Here is a 19,270-nt window from a genome sequence, read left to right as displayed (position 1 = left end):
TCAGATGTATTATTGCTCAGACTGTACTGTTCACAATATACACAGGCCAGTCAGATGTATTATTGCTCAGACTGTACTGTTCACAATATACACAGGACAGTCAGAGGTATTATTGCTCAGACTGTACTGTTCACAATATACACAGGACAGTCAGAGGTATTATTGCTCAGACTGTGCTGTTCACAATATACACAGGACAGTCAGATGTATTATTCCTCAGACTGTACTGGTCACAATATACACAGGAGATTCAGATGTATTATTGCTCAGACTGTACTGGTCAATATACACAGGACAGTCAGATGTATTATTCCTCAGACTGTACTGGTCACAATATACACAGGCGATTCAGATGTATTATTGCTCAGACTGTACTGGTCACAATATACACAAGAGATTCAGATGTATTATTGCCCAGAGTGTATTGTTCACAATATACACAGGAGATTCAGATGTATTATTGCTCAGACTGTACTGGTCACAATATACACAGGACAGTCAGATGTATTATTGCTCAGACTGTACTGGTCACAATATACACAGGCCAGTCAGATGGATTATTGTGCAGACTGTACTGGTCACAATATACACAGGAGATTCAGATGTATTCTTGCTCAGACTGTACTGGTCACAATATACACAAGAGATTCAGATGTATTATTGCCCAGAGTGTATTGTTCACAATATACACAGGAGATTCAGATGTATTATTGCTCAGACTGTACTGGTCACAATATACACAGGACAGTCAGATGGATTATTGTGCAGACTGTACTGGTCACAATATACACAGGAGATTCAGATGTATTATTGCTCAGACTGTACTGGTCACAATATACACAGGAGATTCAGATGTATTATTGCTCAGACTGTACTGGTCACAATATACACAGGAGATTCAGATGTATTATTGCTCAGACTGTACTGGTCACAATATACACAGGAGTTTCAGATGTATTATTGCTCAGACTGCACTGGTCACAATATACACAGGAGATTCAGATGTATTATTGCTCAGACTGTACTGGTCACAATATACACAGGAGATTCAGATGTATTATTGCTCAGACTGTACTGGTCACAATATACACAGGAGATTCAGATGTATTATTGCTCAGACTGTACTGGTCACAATATACACAGGAGATTCAGATGTATTATTGCTCAGACTGTACTATTCACAATATACACAGGAGAGTCCGATGTCTTCAGATTTCTTTCCATTATTCTGTGGTGATCAGAAATGACTGGTCTATACATCTCTATACTTTATATTCCTGAACTCTTTGAAAGTTAAGACTATGCTGACAATGTAAGAACTGGAGCTCGATGTCTGCTATTTAGGAAGAAGCCATGGGGTTTAGCTAAATTTTGGGACTATTGTGCTTTTCTTTGGACTGAGGCCGTGTCCCGTAGGGTTGGTGTCACTTGGATGGTGGTGATGTTATGTGGCATTGAGGAGATGTTCCTGGGATTTGGTAGTACTGGGGGATGATGATGGGATCTGCTACCATTTGGCCAGATCCTCCAGTGGTTAGCACTGTTGCTTCACAGCGCCAGGGTCCCAGGTTCGATTCCCGGCTTGGGTCACTGTCTGTACGGAGTCTGCACGTTCTCCCCGTGTCTGCGTGGGTATCCTCCGGGTGCTCCGGTTTCCTCCCACAAGTCCCGAAAGACGTGCTTGTTAGGTGAATTGGACATTCTGAATTCTCCCTCTGTGACCCGAACAGGTGCCGGAATGTGGCAACTAGGGGCTTTTCACAGTAACTTCATTGCAGTGTTAATGTAAGCCGACTTGTGACAATAAAGATTATTATTACAAATTGGGTCAGAAAGTATTGAAACATACTGGGGGAACCAAATGACTAAAATGAAGGGCAGTGATCATGGCCTGAAGTTGTTGAGCTCACTGGGCCGAATTTTCCCAAGCTACCGCCGGCAAGGTCACTGGCAGGGGGGAATTTAGCGGGAGGCCCAGAAATCCTTTTATGCCGTGTGAATTTACAGCGGGATCTTCTGGTGGTGCCCGCAATGGCGCACCGGGAAACCCATTGGAGACCGGTGTGAATCATATTTGCATCCCGCTGAAAGGATACAGATGACGTACCCGAGCACCCACGCCCAATTTTCCACCGCCAACAACACGCCAGTGCGGAATATGGCTGGAACAACATGGCGTGCAGATGTTGGGAATCACCTGAACAATGCCTGGGAATGCCGCTAGAGTTCAGGATGGAAGCTGCCGGCAATCCTGGACCACCACAACAGTGGATTGGGGAGCATCTGCAGGTAGACCTTCCAGATGCGGTACCCTGGAGGGGGTACATCTTCCAGCCTCAGAATATTCCTGCAATTCCATCATCATTTTCGGGAGGTACATCGTCTTTCTTCAGTAGCAGGTTGTTTGGTGCCTTTTCAATATTCTATTCCCATCCTATTCGTGTATTTGGCAAGATGCCCCTTAAATGTCACTATCGTCCCTGCTTCCACCACCACCTCCGGCAACGAGCTCCAGGCACCAACTACCCTCTGTGTAAAAAACTTGCCTCGTACATCTCTTCTAAACCTTGCCCCTCGCACCTTAAACCTATGCCCCCTAGTAATTGAATACAATAAACTCAATTGAAGGAAGTGCCATGAATCACTGTTTCACCAGAAACAAATGTTTGGGGCCTTGTACAGTAAGGAAGTAAAGGGGCAAGTGTTTTACCTCCTGCGATTACTGGTCCAGTAACATGGAATTTTGTTGCCGAGAAGTTGGAAGTGTTATAGGGAGATGTTAGGATCCGGAAATGGGATCAAAGGTGTAGTGGGCAATTTAGGGGTTAACAGACTGAGAGTAAAACTGCTAGCACTGAGTCAGAGGTATACACCCACACATGGTCTGAGTTACAGTGTCCCATTCAGACTTACACTCGTGAATGCGAATAAACAGGATACCCCTGTTCAGCTGGGGTGATTCACTCAAGATCCATTGTCCTCCAGGACACTGTGATCTGACCAGCCATTAGCCCATTACAAAGTCTGATGGCCTCCTTTGTTTGTAAATTGGAGGTTAATTGCATATTCATAGCATGGCCCTGTTCTTTTGTGTAAACAGGAGGGGGCAATCAATGTCTGTGTGGGTGTCAGCCCCACAACCCAACATGTGCAGGGTAGGTGAATTGGCCACACTAAATTGCCCCTCAATTGGGGCCAGAAAAGAACTGGGTACTCTAAACTTATATAAAAAAAAGATTTTTTTTTTTAAAGCCCAGATAGCAATGATGAGTTCAAGTGTAGACATCCTAGGACAGAACCATTGTTTGAGGGGCTGGGTGGAGCTCAGAGAGAAAAAAATAATCCTGTTCGAACAGATGGGGGGGGCAGAAGGATTTGGAAAGCAACTGGGAGAGATCATGAAAAGCTGTCACAGAGACAGACTTTCAAAAAGGAGTCTGAAGGAGCTGCACAAACAGCAGAAATATGTTCTGTAAATGCAAGTATAATTTTTGCCTGGCTGGGTAAGTGGAGTTGAGAGCTGTATGTTCATTTTATGTGCTGTTTAATGGGAAATCGTGTTAGGGTTAAGAGACCTAACTTCTTGTTAGGTTTGAAGTTTAAAAGTTTAAATGTTGTTTTTCTTTTGTCTTAAAGTTTTGTTTGTAAAAATAACCAAGCCCTATTTCTTGTGCAATCACTCCTGGAGTGAATCGATCTTTCCACACGCACAGTCTTAAACATTAAAGAAAACATTGCAGTTCTGGTCCAGTATCTTAGCCACTGTTGGGACCTGATCTCCTATTTTAATGATTGGTTGGGGCTTACTTTGCAGAGGAGTTTTCGAAGATGAAGGAGGAAGTCCCCTCGGCTCTGGTGGAAGCTCATGTAAAGAAAGTAGAAGATGCTGCAAAGGTCACTGGTAAGGCAGATCCAACATACGGCTTGGAGAGCAGTGGAATTGCAGGAACTATCCAGGATGAGCCAGAGCGGTTGGGTGAGTACGTGTGATGCGCTGAGCCAGGGATGTTGAACATAGTGGGCCTTTCGCAGTGTGCCTCTTAGCTTTGGCAATTAATAGGGCAGCACGGTGGCGCAGTGGTTAGCATGGCTGTTTCACGGTGCCGAGGTCCCAGGTTCGATCCCGGCTCTGGGTCACTGTCCGTGTGGAGTTTGCACACTCTCCCAGTGTCTGCGTGGGTTTCGACCCCACAACCCAAAGATGTGCAGGGTAGGTGGATTGGCCACGCTAAATTGCCCCTTAATTGGAAAAAATGAGTTGGGTACTCTAAATTTATTTTTTAAAGCTTTGGCAATTAGCTGTACCCAAATCGACCTAGCATATCTTTCAGCCCGTGTCACTGCAAATTATCACTCACTTGCGAGAAAATCCCACAGGGTTGTTCTACAGATTTTAATCCCAGTGTTTTTGTGTGTCAACAATGTTCAGATTTTCAAAGAAGCGGGTAAACGTTGCTCATTTTGCCCGATAGGTTTATCGAATTGGAGTTGACAATTCACATGCAGAATGCAAAGTTGCCTCTTGAGTTGCTTCCTCATTTTCCACGCTATGGGATGTGTGAGACTTCAGTGGACATTTCTGATTTGTAGACAGAGTTTTAATTAGTCATGGGTCGAAGGGTTATGGAGAACGGACAAGAAAGTGGTGTTGAGGCCGAGAGGAGATCAGCCGTATTGAATGGCGGTGCGGGGTCGAGGGGCTGAATGGCCTACTCCTGGTCCTAGTTTTTATGTATGAACTATTTCAATCAACTAAGATTTGCACCCCTGTCCCACTGGAAGCTTGATAGAGTTCAGAACAATAAAGGTGACTATTTACATTGCACTGACTTTTGCAATAATAAGTTGAAGAGGTTTCTAGAAATTGGGAGCAGTGAATGTAGACTGACTGAGAAGATGTAAAATAATCTTGTTTTCCTCCCTTGTTTGGCAGAGGAGGGCAGTGATGAAATGAAGTCAGACGCCCAACCAGCTGAAGAGAAAAAAGAAACAAAGGTAAAGTCCCCACCCGACCTTGCCGTTCCTGGTTGGAGATGTGGGAAATCAGCCAGAGTTCTCACTCGAAATCTCTCTCTGGGAGCAAGTGTGCATAGACATCGAGTGGAGGCAGGAGACTTGTCTGTGATACCCCCACAGTCAAATATTCTGTCCCATGGAATATGCACGGAGCATCCCAAAAATGGAGTGGAGACAATAGGGAGCAAGAACAAATGAGAAGTCAAAAAATCAAACACTCCCTTCAAATCCTCTCCTCACCTCCCAGAAAAGCAAAGTACTTTTACTGTTTTTATAACGAGATCTCAGTCGAATTATATTTTTTGCTCCATAATCCGCCCTGAACTCGCATTTTAAGGAATTGCAACTTCCAACTTGTTTCCACTGGCGTACATTACGCCATTGCTCCTGAACCCCCAAACATCAGCAGAGGCGTGGATGATCCCGTCCTCTATTTCGCTCTCACTTGTTCCAGTGTCTGCTTTTCACATTGCTGCATTGTTCCTAGGAGAACAAGGAAGTCACGGTGGAAGAGGAAAATAAAGAGAAACAGCCCGATTCGTCCAAAAAGGATGAAGACAAAACAAAAGAATGTGAATCCGAGAAAGAAAATGAAAAAGCTGAGGTGGAAGTTGGTAGGTTCAACAAGTCATCGAGTTTACCCAGGTCTTACGGGAGAGCAGAACTTGAATGTATACAGCCTTTATATTCAGTGTTCCCTTCTCTTATTTAACTCCGGGTCCTCCAGTTTCCTCCCACAGTCCAAAGATGTACAGGTTAGGTGGATTGGCCATGCTAAATTGCCCTTAGTGTCCAAAGATGTGCAGGTTAGGTGGATTGGCCATGCTAAATTGCCCCTTAGTGTCCAAAAAATGTTAGGTGGGGTTACTGGGATAGGGTGGAGGTATGGGGATAGACTGGAGGTATGGGCTTCGGTAGGTGCTCTTTCCAAGAGCCGGGGCAGACTCGATGGGTCGAATGGCCTCCTTCTGCACTGTAAATTCTATGATTCTCTGTGGGCAACACGATAGCATAGTGGTTAGTACAGTTGCTTTACAGCTCCAGGGTCCCAGGTTCGATTCCCGGTTGGGTCACTGTCTGTGCAGAGTCTACATGTTCTCCCCGTGTCTGCGTTGGTTTCCTCCGGGTGCTCCGGTTTCCTCCCACAGTCCAAAGATGTGCAGGTTAGGTGGATTGGCCATGATAAATTGCCCTTCGTGTCCAAAAAAAAAAGTTTGGTTGGGGTTACTGGATTACGGGGATAGGTTAGGAGTGTGGGTCTAAATGGGGTGCTCTTTCCAAGAGCCGGGGCAGACTCGATGGGCCGAGTGGCCTTCTGCACTGTAAATTCTATGATTCATGAACTGCCAGCTGAGCTATGAGGTACAGAAGAACATTGTGAGTTGGCACTTCATTCATCTGATGCCCACCTTGACTCAGTATTGCAACCTTGGCTCTGAATTAGACAGATGAGACAAATCCCCAGTCAAGGACTTGAGCACATCATCTTCCGTGCAGTCAGAGGCGGACCCATTTTCCCACATTATACTCCATTTGCCAGATCTTTGCCCACTCGCTGAACCTATCCCTGTCCCTTTGTAGCCTCGTTACCCCCTCTTTGCAACTTACTTTCTCACCTATATTTGTGTTGTCAACAAATTTAATAACCAGACCTTCAACCCCTTTATCCAAGTCATTTATATAAATTGTAAACAGTTGAGGTCCCAGCACTGATCCCTGTGACACATCACTCATCACATCCTGCCAGCCAGAAAGAGACCCATTTGTACCTACTCTCTGTTTCCTATTAGCCAGCCAATCTTCAATCCATACCAAGATGTTGTTCCCTACACCATGAACTTTATTTTCCGCAGTGACCTTTGATGTGGCACTTTCCCAAATGCCTTCTGGGAATCTAAGTACAGTACATCCACCGGTTCCCCTTTATCCACATGAAGTGCATGATCATGAAACTATCATCGATTGTTGTAATAATCCAACTGGGTCACTAATGCCCTTTCGGGAAGGAAATCTGCCGTCCTTACCCGGTCTGGCCTACATGTGACTCCAGACCCACAGCAATGTGGTTAACTCTGAATTGCTCTCTGAAATGGCCCAGCAAGCAGCGCAGTTCAAGAAGGAATCCGGGATGGGTAACAAATGCCGGCCTTGCCAGCAACGCCCACACCACATGAAAGAATAAATTTGAAAGCAGAATGCGATTGGGATTTGAGGGTAATTTGAGAATAATGAATTTGGGTGTCGTGGAATTAAACCAGGAGTAAGTTTGAGTACCTGAGATTAAATAAAATAGTAATTAGATTGGGTATCTCACGAATTAATAATTCATGAGCCTGGATTTCAGGATCATCAAAACAATGATGAGAGTGGATCTCTGAGAAACGTGAGAGTTGTGGTATCTGAGAGTAATTATGAGAATAATGGGATTGGGTGTTACCGTAATTAAGCCAACAGCATCATATGAGCTTCATTTATAAAGCATTTTTAACGTAGGAAGATATCACAAGGTGGTCACTGGAATCTGTGTTATTCTGAAGGGCAGCAGAGTGGTTAGCACTGCTGCCTCACAGCGCCAGGGTCCCAGGTTCAATTCCCGGTTTGGGTCACTGTCTGTGCGGAGTCTGCACGTCCTCTCCGTGTCTGCGTGGGTTTCCTCCGGGTGCTCCGGTTTCCCCCCACAGTCCAAAGATGTGTAGGTTAGGTGGATTGGCCATGTTAAAATTGTCCCTGGTGCTCAAAGATTAGTGGCGTTACAGGTTTATTGGGGGGAGGGGGGGGGGGAGCTCTTTTGGAGGGTCGGTGCAGACTTGATGGGCTAAAAGGCCTCCTCTGCACTCGGGATTCCATGATGCAGACAATAAAGGTTATCAGCTCAGAATGGGCACTGTGACAAGTCAGGAGGATCGCTAAGGAAAACCTTGGGGATGTCCTTCAGGGAAGATATGGTGGTGGAGGAAATTCTTGAGTGCACGGTCTGGACAGTTGTGACAAATATACAAAAGGACAGTCAGAAGAAAAGAAACTTGTGGGGGATGTGGATGTAGGGCTGATAATTTGATGCGTTAGGGTAGCAGGAACTAGTGTAGGTCAGTCAGCACAGGGGTGATAGGTTAATTCTATGAGTTAAGATACAGACAGCACAGTTTCGGATGAGCTCAAATTCATGTCAGGTGGAAGGTTGGCCAGGAGAATTTGGAATAGTCACGTCCGGAGATGACAAAGGGATGGACATGTACTTCAGCAAATTATCAGCTGAAGCAGGGGTGGAGCTGGGAGATGTTCCAGAGATGGATATCGTTGGTCTTTATGATGGAGGTAGAAACTCCACTCAGGATCAAAGGAAATACCAGGATTATAATGCCAGGCTCTGCTTGTGCCTGCGCCAGTAGCTGGAGAGGGGATTGGAATCCGTGGCGAGGGTACAAAGTTTGTGGCAGGAGTAGAAGACAAGGAAGTTGGACCATTTTAGTCTTCACAATGTTTAACTGGAGCGAATTGTTTGTTGAAGACTGAATATCAGACGAGCAGTCTATCAGCTCAGAAGGAGAGGTGATTTCGAGCGGAGATATAAACTGGAGGAAAGGCGATCACCCTAAAGTGTTAACTCTCTTTCTGTCTCCCCAGATGCTGCCTGACGTGCTGAGTATGACAAGTTTTTTTTTTTCTGTTTTTATTGCAGATTTCCAGCATCTGCAGCATTTTGCTTGCGTTGTGAGAGTGTGAGAGAAGTGCCGTTGTGAGAGGGTTGGGTGTTATCAGTGGAAACTGACCCTGTACCTGCAGCCGATCTCACCACGGGCAATAAGAACGAGGGGCCAGCAATAGATTTTTTGCAGGGCTCGAGAGACAACAGTGCAGGATGAGAAGCCAATGCTGGAGATAGTCTGGCGACAATTAGATAGATCCCAATGGAGCAGGCGAATACAGCCCCAGTCAGCTGTATGACGGAGCCAGGGGCATTGGCAGAGGAACCTTTGGCCAGCTCTGTCAAAAGCTGCAGAGAGTTGAGCAGGAAAATAGGGGCAAGCCACATGGGTGAAGTGTTTGCTTCGGCCTATTTTAGGTGCAGGAGTTTCAGGAAAGGTGAGCATGGATTTGGGAGGCGACGATAAATTCAGGACCATTGGAACGGAATGGAGGCTGGCGTAGTGGTAAAGGGGGAAGGGCATTAGCTCAGGGGGGAAATGATTAGCAGCGATCTTGAAAGTGAGAGGGGCAATACCTGTGGTCAGGGGATCATTTGCAGTGCCAGCTGGCATAGGGCCAGATAGGAAGGTGAGTATGAGCAAGTGATGAGTCCCACGACCAAGACAAGCTCCGAGTGAGTGGGAGGGGAGAATGGAGAGAAATCTAACGCAGGAATATTGTAGTAAGACTGCAGAAAATTGTCAAAAGAATGTCCAGTAATCCTCCTCATGCGGTTAATTCCAGCAGAGACAGAAAGGGAGAAGGAAAATAAGGAGTTCCAAGAGGACGGAGCAAAGAAGGATGGCGAGTCTGAAGCAGATAAGAAAACCAAACTGGAGAGAGATATTGGTGAAGGCAATCTGTCGACAGCCGCGGCTGCTGCACTAGCCGCAGCTGCTGTCAAAGCAAAGGTAAGCATCAGACGGGAAAACTGCCTGACCAGCTCCATTTGTACTTCGTGCCAGTGAGGCCAGAAATAGGAGGATAGTGCAGCTAAACACGTGGCTAAACTGGTGGTGTAGGAGGGAGGGTTTCAGATTTCTGGACCATTGGGATCTCTTCCTGGGCAGGTGGGACCTGTACAAGAAGTTTGGGTTACATCTAAACTGGAGGGGCACCAATATCCTGGCCGTGAGGTTTGCTACATTCATTCGGGAGGATTTAAACTAGTGTGGCAGGGGGGGTGGGAACCAGAGCGTTAGCTTAGAAGGTGTAATAACTGAAGGGGAAATAGAGAGCAAAAATAAGAGAACAACATCACCCTGTCTGTTCAAACGCAATGGTTTGAAGTGTATTTGTTTCAGCGCCGGAAGTATAGCGGGTAAGGCAAATGAACTTAGAGCACTTATTAGTACTTGGAATTATGATGTTGTGGCTACCACAGAAACGTGGTTAAAGGAAGGTCAGGATTGGCAGCTGAACGTCAGAGGTTATAGATGCTTCAGGAGAGATAGAGGGGGATGTAAAAGGGGTGGGGGAGTAGCATTACTGGTTAAAGAGAATATTATAGCCGTACTGCGGGAGGACATCTCGGAGGGCTCATACAATGAGGCAATCTGGGTAAGCTCAGGAACAGGAAGGGGGCAATCACAATGTTGGGTGTTTATTACAGACCCCCCATCTGCCAGCGAGAGATAGAGGAGCAGATAGGTAGAGAGATTTTGGATAGGTGGAAAAGTAACAGGGTTGTTGTGATTGGAGATTTTAATTTCCCCTATATTGGCTGGTACTCACTTGGTGCCGGGGCTTGGATGGGGCAGAGTTTGTAAGGAGCATCCAGGAGAGCTTCTTGATGCAATATGTAGATAGTCCAACTAGGGAAGGGGCGGTACTGGATCTGGTATTGGGGAATGAGCCCGGCCAGGTGGCTGAGGTTTCAATAGGGGAACATTTTGGGAGTAGTGACCACAATTCCGTAGGTTTTACGGTACTTTTGGACAGGGATGGGGTAACCCTTGAGTTAAGCTGCTAAACTGGGGAAAGGCAAATTCCGATAACATTAGACAGGAATTGAAGAATTTGGATTGGGTGCGGCTGTTGGAGGGTAAATCAACATCGGACATGTGGGAGTCTTTCAAACGACAGTTGATTAGGATTCAGGAAAGTCACGTTCCTGAGAGAACAAAGGATAAGTTTGGGAAGTTTAGGGAGCCTTGGATAACGAGGGATATTGTGAAACTCATCAAAAAGAAAAAGGGAGAGTTTTGTACGGTCTGGAAGGGTGGGGACAGTCGAAACCCTTGAGGAGTATAAAGAAAGTAGGAAGGTACTGAAGCGGGAAATTCGGAGGGGTCATGAAAAGTCCTTGGCAAGTCGGATTAAGGTGAATCGCAAGGCTTTTTATTCATATGTAAAATGCAAGAGGGTGGCCAGGGAAAGGATTGGACCACTTGAGGACAGTGGGGGGAATCTATGTGTTGAGCCAGAGGAAATGGGCGAGACACTAAATGAGTACTTTGCACCAAAGAAAGGGACTCTGTGGACTTCTGGTGGCGACTATGAAGGAGTAAAAGTCACCATTTGGTGGCTCCTGCTCAGGTCGGACTTGACCTTTTCCCCCGATTTTTTTTACCGGACCTGATTTGAAAAATAGATGACAGAGGAAATTGTGTACTGGATTCCCACCTTGGTGCATGGAGAGGAGGACTCGAAGTGCTCGCAAAGGCAGAAACAGACGGACAGAGAAGGCTTGGGCTGAAGCTGCAGGAGGAGACAGCATGGCGGAGGACCGGACCTCTGGTTTGTCGACCCAGCGGTCAACGGGGGAGCTGATGCAAGTGATCCAGGAGGGCTTCGCCAAGCAGAAGCGGGACTGCGTGGACCCGATTAAAGAGTCAGTTGCGCGGCTGGAGCTCCGATTGGACTCCCATGATCGGGCGATCCAGAAAGTAGAGAAAGTGCTGGCTGACCAGGAGGAACATGGAACGGTGGAGCTGGAGGTGGGGATGCTGAGAGACCAGCAGAAGAAGCTCCTGGAGAAGGTGGAGGACCTAGTGAATACGTCCCATCGGCAGAACTTGAGAATCGTTGGGCTCCCGGAGGGATCAGAAGGAGTGGACGCTGGGGCATAGATAGTGGACATGTTTGAGAAGCTGCTGGGAGATGGGGCATTCTCCCGACCCTTGGAGGTGGACAGAGCTCACAGAGCACTCGTGAGGAAGGCGCGAATGGGAGACCCCCCGAGGGAAATGGTGGTGCGATTCCACAGGCACTTGGATAAGGAGCGTATTTTACAGTGGGCCAGGCAGACACGGAGTTGTAAATGGGAGAACAGTATCCTGCGGATCTATCAGGACCCGAGTGCGGAGGTGGCCAGGAGAAGAGAGGGGTTTAACCAGATCAGGTCGACCCTTTTTCAGAAAAAGGTGAAGTTTGGACTGCTGTATCCGGCCGGTCTCTGGGTCACGCACGAGGAGCAACATTTTTATTTTGAGTCATCTGAGGAAGCGCTGTACTTCGCGACAAGGAAAGGACTGGTGGTGGATTGAGAACTTTTGAACTTTGCTGCAACGAGATCTCGGAAACTTACCAGGTGATGCAGGAGTAGGAGGCCTCGGTGGTGGAGTTGAAAGGTAAGTGGGAGGAGGAGTTGGGAGAGGAGATCGAAGAGGGGACGTGGGCAGATGCCCTAGGGAGGGTGAACTCTTCCTCTTCGTGCGCGAGGCTCAGCCTCATACAGGTGCTGCACAGGGCACACATGACCGGGACAAGGATGAGACGGTTCTTTGGGGGTGAGGACAGGTGTGTTAGGTGCTCAGGGAGCCCAGCAAATCACACCCATATGTTCTGGGCATGCCCAGCGCTGGAGGAATTTTGGAAGGGCGTAGCGAGGACGGTGTCGAGGGTGGTAGGATCCAGGGTCAGACCGGGCTGGGGGCTCGCAATATTTGGGGTGGCAGAGGAGCCGGGAGTACAGGAGGCGAAAGAGGCCGGAATTCTGGCCTTTGCGTCCCTGGTAGCCCGGCGAAGGATTCTCCTTCAGTGGAAAGATGCGAGGCCCCCAAGCGTGGAATCCTGGATCAGCGATATGGCAGGGTTCATTAAATTGGAGAGGGTGAAATTCGCCTTGAGAGGGTCGGTACAAGATTTCTTTAGGCGGTGGCAACCGTTCTTAGACTTTCTGGCAGAACGGTAGACATTGGTCAATGGCAGCAGCAGGTGGGGGGGGGGGGTTTACTTTATTTTTGTTTATGTTATTTACACTGGAGGGTCTGAGGGGGTGTATACACCTGTTGTCTTAAGTCGGGGTGTTAATGTTAATTTATTATTTATGTACAGGGGGGAGGGGTTTGGGGGGGTTGCTTTTTTAGATTGTGTTTTGTACTTAACCCTGTTGGGTTCTTTTTTCTTTCTCATTTTGTTATTGATATTTTATGAAAACCTTTAATAAAAATTATTTAAAAAGAATATGTGTGTATGAGCAGGGGGAAGGTGGGGAGGGAAAAATAGGTGGGAGAATGTCTGGCGCCAGGAGTGGGGGACACCAAGCTAGCTGGGCGGGCTAGCTCATGGAAGCATAGTGGGGGGTGAGCAGATGTTAGGCTTATCAAAGGGGTCGATTTACATTGTGCTGTTACTAGGGCGGGGGAGGGGGGTAAATGTTCTGCTGACGTGGGAGGGACTGTTGCTGAGGGACAGAGTGGAGGTCAAGGGCTGGGCTGCCTGGGGGCGGGCTGGTGGAGGCGCGGGTTGGAGACTGGCCCAAGAAAGATGGTGGCTGATCGGCGAAGGGGAGGGGGGGGGCGAGGCGATGAGCCCCCGAATTAGGCTGATCACATGGAATGTACGAGGGCTAAATGGGCCGGTCAAGAGGGCACGCATGGTCGCGCATTTGAGAGGACTGAAGGCGGACGTGGTAATGCTGCAGGAGACACACCTTAGAGTAGCTGACCAGATTAGATTAAGGAAAGGTTGGGCCGGACAGGTTTTTCACTCGGGACTGGACTCGAAGACTAGCGGGGTCGCGATCCTGATCAACAAACGGGTGGTGTTTGGGGCGGGAAGAAGAATTTCGGATGTGGGAGGCCGGTACATTATGGTCAGTGGTAAATTGGAGGGAGTGCATGTGGTACTAGTAAATGTGTATGCGCCAAATTGGGACGATGTGGAGTTTATAAAGAGGATGGGCAGCACGGTAGCACACGTGGATAGCACTGTGGCTTCACAGCACCAGGGTCCCAGGTTCGATTCCCCGCTGGGTCACTGTCTGTGCGGAGTCTGCACGTTCTCCCCGTGCGTGCGTGGGTTTCCTCCGGGTGCTCCGGTTTCCTCCCACAGTCCAAAGACGTGCAGGTTAGGTGGAATGGCCATGCTAAATTGCTCTCAGTGACCAAAAAAGGTTTGATGGGGTTATTGGATTACGGGGATAGGGTGGAAGTGAGGGCTTAAATGGACCGGTGCAGACCTGATGGGCTGAATGGCCTCCTTCTGCACTGTATGTTCGATGATCTATCAAGGCGCTGGGGAAGATACTGGACCTGGATTCGCATAAGTTGGTCATGGGAGGGGACTTCAACACAGTTATTGACCCTGGTTTAGACCGGTCAAGCTCAAAAATGGGCAGGGTGCCAGCAATGGCAAAGGAACTAAAAGGGTTGATGGAGCAGATTGGGGGCGGGGGGGGCGGCGGGGGGTTGGACCCATGGATATTTGGGCAGCCGAGGGTGAAGGAGTTCTCCTTCTACTCGCACGTTGCATAAAGTGTACTCCCGGATCGATTTCTTTATTCTGAGCAGGGCCTTACTGATGGGGGTGGTGGACACGGGGTACTCGGCGATCACAACCTCAGACCATGCTCCGCACTGGGTTGACCTGCAGGTTAGTAAAGACAGTAATCAGCGCCTGCACTGGAGGTTAGATGTGGGACTTTTAGCTGACGAAGGGGTGTGCGAGCGGCTGAGGAAATGTATTCAGAACTACCTGCAGGTCAACGTCACGGGGGAAATTTCAGCAGCGGTGGTCTGGGAAGCACTGAAGGCGGTGGTGAGAGGAGAGCTGATCTCGATACGGGCCCACAGGGAGAAGGTGGACAGGGCAGAGACGGACCGACTGGTAAAGGAGATACTACAGATCGACAGGAGGTATGCGGAGACCCCAGAGGCAGGGCTTTTAAGGGAACGGCGGAGGCTACAGACGGAGTTCGGCTTGTTAACCACAGGGAGGGCGGTGGAGCAGCTGAGAAAGGCGAGGGGGGCGATCTATGAACATGAAGAGAAGGCCAGCAGAATGCTTGCACAGCAGCTTAGAAAGAGGGAGGCAGCCAGGGAAATTGGGAAAGTAAAGGATGGAGACGGGAACCTGATTAGAGATTCAGCAGGGGTGAATAAGGCGTTTAGGGATTTCTACAGTAGGCTGTATCGGTCGGAACCCCCAACGGGGCCGGAGGGGATGAGTAACTTCTTGGGCGGGCTGAATTTCCCAAAGGTGGACGGGGAGCTGGTAGAAGGGCTGGGGGCTCCGATCGGGTTGGAAGAGATAGTGGAGGGGCTTGAAGGCCATGCAGTCGGGTAAAGCCCCGGGGCCGGACGGGTACCCAGTGGAGTTTTATAAAAAGTTCTCTGTGATATTGGGGCCGGTGTTGATGAGGATGTTCAATGAGGTAAGGGAAAGAGGGGTGCTGCCCCCGATGATGTCACAGGCCACGATTTCGCTGATACTGAAGCGGGACAATAACGCAGAGCTGTGTGGGTCCTACAGGCCGATCTCCCTGTTGAATGTGGACGCCAAACTGCTGGCCAAAACCTTGTCCTCTAGGATTGAGGATCGTGTTCCGGGCGTTATTCAGGAGGACCAGACGGGGTTTGTTAAGGGAAGGCAGTTGGTGGCCAATATAAGAAAGCTATTAAACGTGATTATGAAGCCCCCGGAAGGTAGGGAGGTGGAGGTAGTGGTCTCAATGGACGCAGAGAAGGCTTTTGATCGGGTAGAATGGGAATATCTGTGGGAGGTACTGGGACGGTTCGGATTTGGGCGGGGCTTTATTGACTGGGTCAGCTTGCTGTATCGGGCTCCTGTGGTGAGCGTACGGACGAATAGGACAGCATCAGACTATTTTAGGCTGCACCGGGGGCCGAGACAGGGATGCCCCCTCTCCCCACTGGTGTTCGTATTAGCCATAGAACCGCTGGCAATTGCACTGAGAGCCTCCAGGGGCTGGAGGGGGCTGGTCCGGGGCGGGGTGGAGCACAGTCTCGCTTTACGCAGACGACCTGCTCCTGTATGTATCGGACCCAATAGAGGGGATTTAAGAAATCATGAGGATTCTAGGGGAATTTGGCCGGTTTTCGGGGTATAAGCTAAATATGGGGAAATGTTTGTGGTCCAGGCGAGGGGACAGGAGAGACGATTGGGGGAGCTGCCGTTTAGAGTGGTAGGGGGAAGCTATAGGTATCTCGGCATCCAAGTGGCGCGGGAATGGGAACGGCTGCACAAACTAAATCTGGCCCGACTAGTAGACCAAATGAAGGATGATTTTCGGAGATGGGACGCGCACCCGCTGTCACTAGCTGGGAGGGTCCAGACGGAAAAGATGACGGTCCTTCCGAGATTCCTGTTTGTGTTCCAGTGTCTCCCCATCTTTATTCCGCGGTCCGTTTTTAAATGGGTCAACAAAGTGATCTCTGGCTTTGTTTGGGCGGGCGAGACCCCGCGGGTAAGGAAGGTAATGCTTGAGCGGAGTTGGGGAGAGGGCGAGCTGGCGCTGCCAAATTTTAGTTACTATTACTGGGCGGCGAATATAGCCATGATCAGGAAGTGGGTGGTGGGGGGAGGGGTCGGTATGGGAGCGGATGGAGGCGGCTTCATGCAAGGGCACCAGTCTGGGGGCGTTGGTAACTGTGCCTCTGCCGTTCCCGTCGGCACGGTACTCCACCAGCCCCGTGGTGGTGGCGGCCCTGAGAGTCTGGGGGCAATGGAGGAGGCATGTGGGAGCAGAGGGAGCATCGGTCTGGTCCCCAATCTGTAATAATCACCGGTTTGCCCCGGGAAGGATGGACGGGAGATGGCAGAGAGCAGGGATTGAGAGGATGGGGATATGTTTATAGAAGGGAGCTTTCCTAGCTTGAGGGAGCTGGAGGAGAAATTTGGATTGGCGAGGGGAAACAAATTTAGATATCTGCCAGTGCGGGACTTCCGACACAGGCAGGTTTCAACCTTCCCGCTCCGACCACCAAGGGGGATACAGGACAGGGTGATCAGTGTGATTGAGATGTTATAGTGTGTGTTCAGTGGGACACGGTGATCAGCTTCCCCTCAGCCGGCGATCAATTATTTAACTCTTGTAGTATAATAAGGCTGAATTACAGATGCATTGATCCTCTTCCAAATGGCCTCTTGGAGTCGAAAGGCTAACTACATACTTGGTCTCAGGTGTGGGACAATTCTGAGATTGTCACGTGTGGCTCACGACACTGAACTTTGCCCGCCAGGTATTTCATCCTTGGGTCACAAGACAGTATATATTTCACACCCTTCAACCAACAGAACAAGCAAACTAACTGCCCTGTTTTGACTCTACTCAAATCAAAAGTTTAGTTTGGAACAGAATGGTGTTCTCCACTGGTGTTGTGATCCATGATATCATGCCTTTATTGTAGGAAAATATGGCAAGCATTTGAAAGGAGCATTATCAGATAACGTTTCACACTGAGCCATGTAAGAAATATGTGAACAGATGACCAGGAGCTTTGGTCACAGAGGTAGGTTTTAAGAAGCATCTTAAACGAAGAAAGGGAGCGAGAGAGGTTTAGGGAGGGAATTCCAGAGCTTTGCCTAATGGGAAACGGAGCTGCCAGTGGTGTTCTGCTTCGAATCGGGGTGGACTAGAGAGCAGAGTTAGAGGAACATAGATACTTCGCGGGGGGGGGGGGGGGGGGGGGGGGGGGGGGGCGTGCTGGTGGTGGTGGAGGTGGTGGTGGGCGATGTGGCATCCTGACAGTGATTGGGAAAGGGGGAGACCATGGAGGGATTTAAAAGCCTGGATTGCATCTTTCAAATAGAGAAGTTGCCCAGCTGGATGACATGATAGATCAGCGAGCACGGGGATGATGGGCTTTTTATTCATTCTCTGGACTTGGACATGGCTGGCCACGCCACTTTTATTACACATCCCAGCGGCACAGTGGTTAGCACTGCTGCCTCACAGCGCCAGGGACCCAGGTTCAATTCCAGCCTTCGGTGACTGTGTGGAGATTGCACTTTCCCCCGTGTCTGCGTGGGCTTCCTCCGGGTGCTCCAAAGATGTACAGGTTAGGTGGATTGACCATGTTAAATTGTCCCTTAGTGTCCAAAGATGTACATGTTAGGTAGATTGGCCATGATAAATTGTCCCTTAGTGTCCAAAGATGTGCAGGTTAGGTGGATTGGCCATGCTAAATTGTCCCTTAGTGTCCAAAGATGTACAGGTTAGGTAGATTGGCCATGATAAATTGTCCCTTAGTGTCCAAAGATGTACAGGTTAGGTGGATTGGCCATGTTAAATTGTCCCTTAGTGTCCAAAGATGTGCAGGTTAGGTGGATTGGCCATGTTAAATTGTACCGTAGTGTCCAAAGATGTGCAGGTTAGGTGGATTGGCCGTGATAAATTGTCCCTTAGTGTCCAAAGTTGTACAGGTTAGGTGGATTGGCCATGATAAATTGTCCCTTAGTGTCCAAAGATGTACAGGTTAGGTGGATTGGCCATGATAAATTGTCCCTTAGTGTCCAAAGGTTGGGTGGGGTTACGGGGATCGGTTGGGGGAGTGGGCCTAGATAGGGTGCTCTTTCGGAGAGTAGGTGCTGATTCAATGGGCCGAATGGCCTCAACCTGTCCTGTAAGGATTCTATGGTGTCTTCTTGTTAATTGCCCTGAGCAGGTGGTGGCTGACCTCCTTGAACTGCTGCAAATCTAATGGTGCCCTCACTATGATGTTACGGTCAGGAATTATCATCGAACCAAATTTTGCGTCTCTTGCAGCACCTTGCAGCAGTGGAGGAGAGGAAAATCAAGTCACTAGTGGCACTGCTGGTGGAGACACAGATGAAGAAACTAGAAATCAAACTCCGCCATTTTGAAGAACTTGAGACCATTATGGACAGAGAGAGAGAGGCAGTAAGTAACTGTCACGAACACTTCTCCTCAGATCCGCAGTACAGCCTGAGTTGCATGTGTGTCCAGAATTTACTCTAATGGCTTCTATCATTATGTTTTCAATATGACAGTTGGAATACCAGAGACAACAGCTTCTGTCTGACAGGCAGGCCTTTCACATGGAACAGCTGAAGTATGCTGAGATGAGAGCACGGCAACAGCACTTCCAACAAATGCATCAACAGCAGCAGCAGCATCAACTCCCATCTGGCCCCCAGGCCAGCCAGCAGCCAGCCATCATTCCGACATCAGTGCAGCCAGTCCCGCCTGCTGCAGTTCAACAGAGCACCGTGAACCAGCCTCCAAGCGATTCCATAGCACAATCCATTCCACAACAGCAGACCCCACCGACACAGCAACCACATCAGCCGCCACAACCGGCTCAGCCTGCAGTGATTCCTCACGGTAAGTGTGAGAGCCGCGTGCTGCCCGCCAGTCAGT

General features: G+C 48.9%; 1 protein-coding gene across 7 annotated transcripts in view; it reads left to right on the top strand.

Annotated features, from left to right (window-relative positions):
• Positions 1-19,270, top strand: part of smarcc2 (SWI/SNF related BAF chromatin remodeling complex subunit C2) — a 355,784-nt gene that overhangs the window by 246,640 nt on the left and 89,874 nt on the right. For 6 of the 7 annotated variants that reach the window (XM_072494060.1, XM_072494062.1, XM_072494064.1 and 3 more), the window contains exons 21-26: positions 3,815-3,976; positions 4,934-4,995; positions 5,504-5,630; positions 9,448-9,614; positions 18,656-18,790; positions 18,901-19,234. In XM_072494060.1, the coding sequence (XP_072350161.1) occupies positions 3,815-3,976; positions 4,934-4,995; positions 5,504-5,630; positions 9,448-9,614; positions 18,656-18,790; positions 18,901-19,234 (987 nt within the window). The remainder of the gene's footprint in view (positions 1-3,814; positions 3,977-4,933; positions 4,996-5,503; positions 5,631-9,447; positions 9,615-18,655; positions 18,791-18,900; positions 19,235-19,270) is intronic. The other variant, XM_072494061.1, reaches the window with a different exon arrangement.

The sequence above is a fragment of the Scyliorhinus torazame genome, chromosome X, assembly GCF_047496885.1.
Source record: "Scyliorhinus torazame isolate Kashiwa2021f chromosome X, sScyTor2.1, whole genome shotgun sequence".
Lineage (NCBI taxonomy): Eukaryota > Metazoa > Chordata > Chondrichthyes > Carcharhiniformes > Scyliorhinidae > Scyliorhinus > Scyliorhinus torazame.
Note: the sequence above shows the minus strand (reverse complement) of the source record. Positions and strands in the feature narration are given on the sequence as shown.